Source organism: Plasmodium gallinaceum, assembly GCF_900005855.1.
Source record: "Plasmodium gallinaceum strain 8A genome assembly, contig: PGAL8A_v1_10, whole genome shotgun sequence".
Lineage (NCBI taxonomy): Eukaryota > Apicomplexa > Aconoidasida > Haemosporida > Plasmodiidae > Plasmodium > Plasmodium gallinaceum.
In genome coordinates this window covers 445,375-449,723 of record NW_021628239.1, presented here as the reverse complement: position 1 = coordinate 449,723, position 4,349 = coordinate 445,375, and the positions used below count along the sequence as shown (strand labels likewise).

General features: G+C 15.2%; 2 protein-coding genes across 2 annotated transcripts in view; both read right to left on the bottom strand.

Annotated features, from left to right (window-relative positions):
• The window catches only part of PGAL8A_00011000 (plasmepsin VI, putative), a gene marked incomplete at both ends in the record, with an annotated part of 3,971 nt that extends 2,977 nt beyond the window's left edge, over positions 1-994 (bottom strand). The window contains 4 exons of the mRNA XM_028671508.1: positions 57-75; positions 210-241; positions 340-407; positions 606-994. Coding sequence (XP_028528154.1) covers positions 57-75; positions 210-241; positions 340-407; positions 606-994 — 508 coding nt within the window. The remainder of the gene's footprint in view (positions 1-56; positions 76-209; positions 242-339; positions 408-605) is intronic.
• A 425-nt stretch (positions 995-1,419) lies between these two features.
• On the bottom strand, positions 1,420-4,054 carry PGAL8A_00010900 (conserved Plasmodium protein, unknown function; the record flags this gene model as incomplete). Its single annotated transcript, XM_028671507.1, has 5 exons — positions 1,420-1,485; positions 1,696-1,931; positions 2,047-2,150; positions 2,258-3,519; positions 3,752-4,054. 5 exons carry the CDS (start codon positions 4,052-4,054, stop codon positions 1,420-1,422), a joined length of 1,971 nt encoding a protein of 656 aa, XP_028528153.1.
• Between the last annotated feature and the right edge of the window lie 295 nt (positions 4,055-4,349).

Sequence of the window (4,349 nt, the reverse complement as noted above, 5' to 3'; positions counted from 1 at the left end):
ATTTTTTTTTTTTTTTTTTTTTTTTTTTTTTCTGGTTATTAAATATTTATAATTACTGCTTGTCCCTGTTCCGTACTAAAAAAAATAAAAAAAAAAGTTAAATTTTTTAAAAATTAATGAAAAATATTAATTGAAGATATATTATATATATATATATATATTAGTGTTTATTTAGTTATTAGAATTTTAAATTAATTATAAATATTTACTTGTATATATGTATAAATAGATTCTTTATTATCTATTGAGAAAAATAAAATAAAATGTTAAATAGTAATGCTGGAATCTTTATATATTTTTTAAACTAAAATTTTTATAAATTTATGTTTTTTTTTTTACTTTTTAAAAATTTAGTAAAGGTATTAGATTTTTCAGGATTGAATTTTTTGTGTGAAGAACATCCACCTCTAAAAAATGTCAACATAATATATGAAAATATTTTTACGTGGAAATCACAAAAAAAAATAATATAGATAATAAAATAGATAATAAAATAGATAACATAAAATGTATATATATATATATATATATATATATATATATATATATATATATATGTATTATTTTTAAAATAATATTTCTTTTTAACTGTATTTTATTTATACTTAACACATTTTATTGAAGGAATTGCAAAATTACTTGATCCTGTATCAAAAACGACTTTAAATTTTTGGGGTGGATTTCCAATTTCTATATCACCAATAAATTGACTATTATGAAAATTAATTAAATCTTCCTGAACGTATAGTAAAGAATTAGGTTCATTGTTTTCTATTAATGATTGAAAATTTTTAATATTTTTAATATATCCCTTTATATCATTTTTGAATCTATTTTCTAATTTAATTTCACTGAAAAAGAAATTTTGTTCTCCTAAATAAGATACGTTTAAATTCATATTTTTTTCATTTTTTAAAACATTAGATACTTTCAAAGAAAATATTAAACTTATTGAAATAATTATAGAAAAAATTAAAACATATATGTACAACATTTTTTATGTTTTCTTGTATATATTCCTTTTTTTTTTTTTTTTTTAATAATTTATATTTATAAAGGTATAATTTAGATCACAGAAGTATGTTGAAATTAATGATAAAAAAAAAAAAAAAAAAAAATTATGAAACAAAAAAAGATAAAAATATAGACAATTTAATTTTCGTATATGATAAAACAACTTATTAATAAAAACAAAATTAATAATCAGAAATAAAATATAATAATAAGAATAAATATTTTATTAGAAAAAATAAAAAAAAAAAAAAAAAAAACAAAAAATGAAAATGTATATACACATATATAAGTATATATTCTTCATATTATTATAGAATATTTTTTAAGGTTCAAAGATACAAATAATTTAAATAAATAATTATAACAATAATATAAAAAAACTTCAAAATTTTATATTTTTAATCTCTAATTATATTTTAATAAAAGCATTAATTCCTTTTCTGCATATTTTATATCACTTAAATCAATATTCTAAATATAAAGAAAAAAAAAAAAAAAAAAAAAATAGAAAAAATTAGTATAGAAAAAATATAAAGTTTTTAAAAAGGTAAATTTTTAATTTATACATAATAAATATCTTTTAAAATTACAAAAATGTAGATATATAGAAATATATTTATAAATATATATACTTAGAAATATTTAAATTTTTGTTGAATTTTCTTTTTTTTTTCTTCTTACTGTATCACTAGATAATTGTAACTCAAAATAATTTTTAACAACTGAATAATAATTAAAACATTTATCAATATAACTTTGCAACATTTCGTTCCTTTTAGCATTTTCAAAATTTCTTTGAAATTCTTTAGTGAAATATATAAAATCATATGTCCACTTTTTTTCCATTTTCAATAAATTTTCCTTGTTTTTTATTTTGTCTTTTGAATTTATTTTACTCAATTGTTGTATTAATTTATCTAAAAAAAAAAAAAAAAGAAAAAAAAATTACATAAAAATTACATAAAAATTACATAAAAATTACATAAAAATTCAAATTCTAATTAAAAATAATATTTAGATATTTATATATACCAGATATATAAGACAAATTTTCATATAATTCTTTACATTTTTTTTGAAAATTTTTATATTCCTCTTCCTCCTTTTTTGTTAATTGTTCTTTTACTGTATTAAAACTATGAAACAAAAAAAAAATAAAAATAAATAAATAGATAAAAAATAATTTAATGAAGACATGTGAGGCTTTATTTTTTTATTATTTTTTTTTTTTTTTTGTTATTACTTGAATGATAATTCTTTTATAAAATATAAAAAAAGGACAATAAAAAAAAATATTAATATTATAATAAGTGGTTTTAAAAAAATATTAAATAATTTGAATTTATATATTACAAGAAAATGTTTATATTTATTTTCATCAGTTTTAGGAAAAAATTTTTCAACATGGATTTCAATTACATCTCGAAATGAAAAAAAGTCAAGCCATTCTTTTTTTTTGCTCGTTTGAATATTTAAATTATAATTTCTATTTATAATAATATCTTTTGAATAAAGAGGTAATGCAATTTTAATATTTAGTTCTTTTATATAAAAAGATTTGATTGATGGTGATATGTCTATTTTATAAGCATAATAATTTTTTTTGTTTTTAATTTTATATAAATTTGAATAATGAGAAAATGAATTATAAAAATGAGCTGTCCAGTTTCCTAAAAGAGGATATCTAGGTTTTAAATAAAATTTTATAACATTTTTATTTTTTTTTTTATCATATAATTCTTCCCCTTTAATTAAATAAATATTACCTAAATCATCGAAATAATTATATTCATAAATATCATAATTTATTAAAGATTCCAATGAATAAATAATGCTTGATTCCTTTTCATTTGATTCTTCAGATGTGTATTTATTTTCTAAATCACTTAGCAGATATCTATCAAATTTATTTATTTTAGCAGAATTATTTTTTAAAAAATATTCTTCTTTTTCATATATAAAACCTAATTGAGATATTTTTATATCTTTTATAACTTTCTCAAAGTATCCTAAATTATGATCTAATATAAAATAAAATAAAACTTTGCTACCTAATGAAAAACTTTTTAAATTATTTTTTTTTTTATTAACATAAATATCATCACTTAATTTTTGAAATCCTTTCATAAAATTTTCATCCTCCATTTTAACTATTGTACATTTTTTACACAAACTTATTTTTATTTCTTCTGTTTTTTCTACATTATATGGTAATAGAATTTTTGATGATATATAAAATAAAACATTTTGCTTTTCTAAAATATTTATATTAACAGGAAATGGATAATATGGTTGACCTAAAATATAAAAGAATTCTACAAGGACTTTTTCATTTTTTTGTAATTTTTTATTCAATATAATTTCATATATTTTAACTTTAAATCCTTCTATATCAAAATCATAATTAAATTGATCTATATTTATTAATTCAATGTCTTCTATCTTATTTAATACTTTATAATTTAAATTATTTTTATTTTCATCTTTTACATAAAGATTTGTTGCCTAAATTAAAATACGATAAAATAAAAAGTTATAAAAATATAAAGAAGATTTTTTTTTTTTTTTTTTTCAAAATATATACTTTTGTAATGAAACTTTTTTTTTTTTTTAATATTAAAAGATAATTTAATATGTAGACAAATTAATTAGATATATATATATATATATATATATATATAATTATATAGTATTAATAATTAAAATATAATAAGTATCATTAAAAAAAGAGAAAAACCTGAAAAGCTTCATGATATGGTAATAAAAAAATAAAATTTTCAACAGAATCTTCATTTAAATTTTTTAAATTTCCTTTTATAGTTATTTCAACATAATTTGTTTTTAAATTTATATATTTATTTATATATTCATATACTAAAGTATCATAATTTTTTACATATTTCACTTTTATGTTGTTTTTATTAATATTAATAAACTCTATATCAATATCAATTAAATTTTGAAACAAATGCAAATCTAATTTTCCTTTTACGGAAAATAATAAAATAAATTTAAAAATAATTGCATAAATAAATCTCATTTTATTTTCATATATACATATATGTATATATATATATATATGATGTGTGTATAAGAACAAAGAGGAAAAAAAAAAAAAAAAAAAAAAAAATTAAGTAAAGATTTACGAATATTTGAGAAAAATTTAATTTCTAAAAATAATTTTCATGATATATAATGAAGATAAAATAATTAAAAAAAAATACATCTTCCTATTTAGATAATGTAGATACTGAATCTCTTACTTTTTTCTCTCTTCCTTTTTTCTTTTTCCTCTTCTTTTTTTCTTTTTTTTTTTCTTTTTTTTTTTTTTTTTT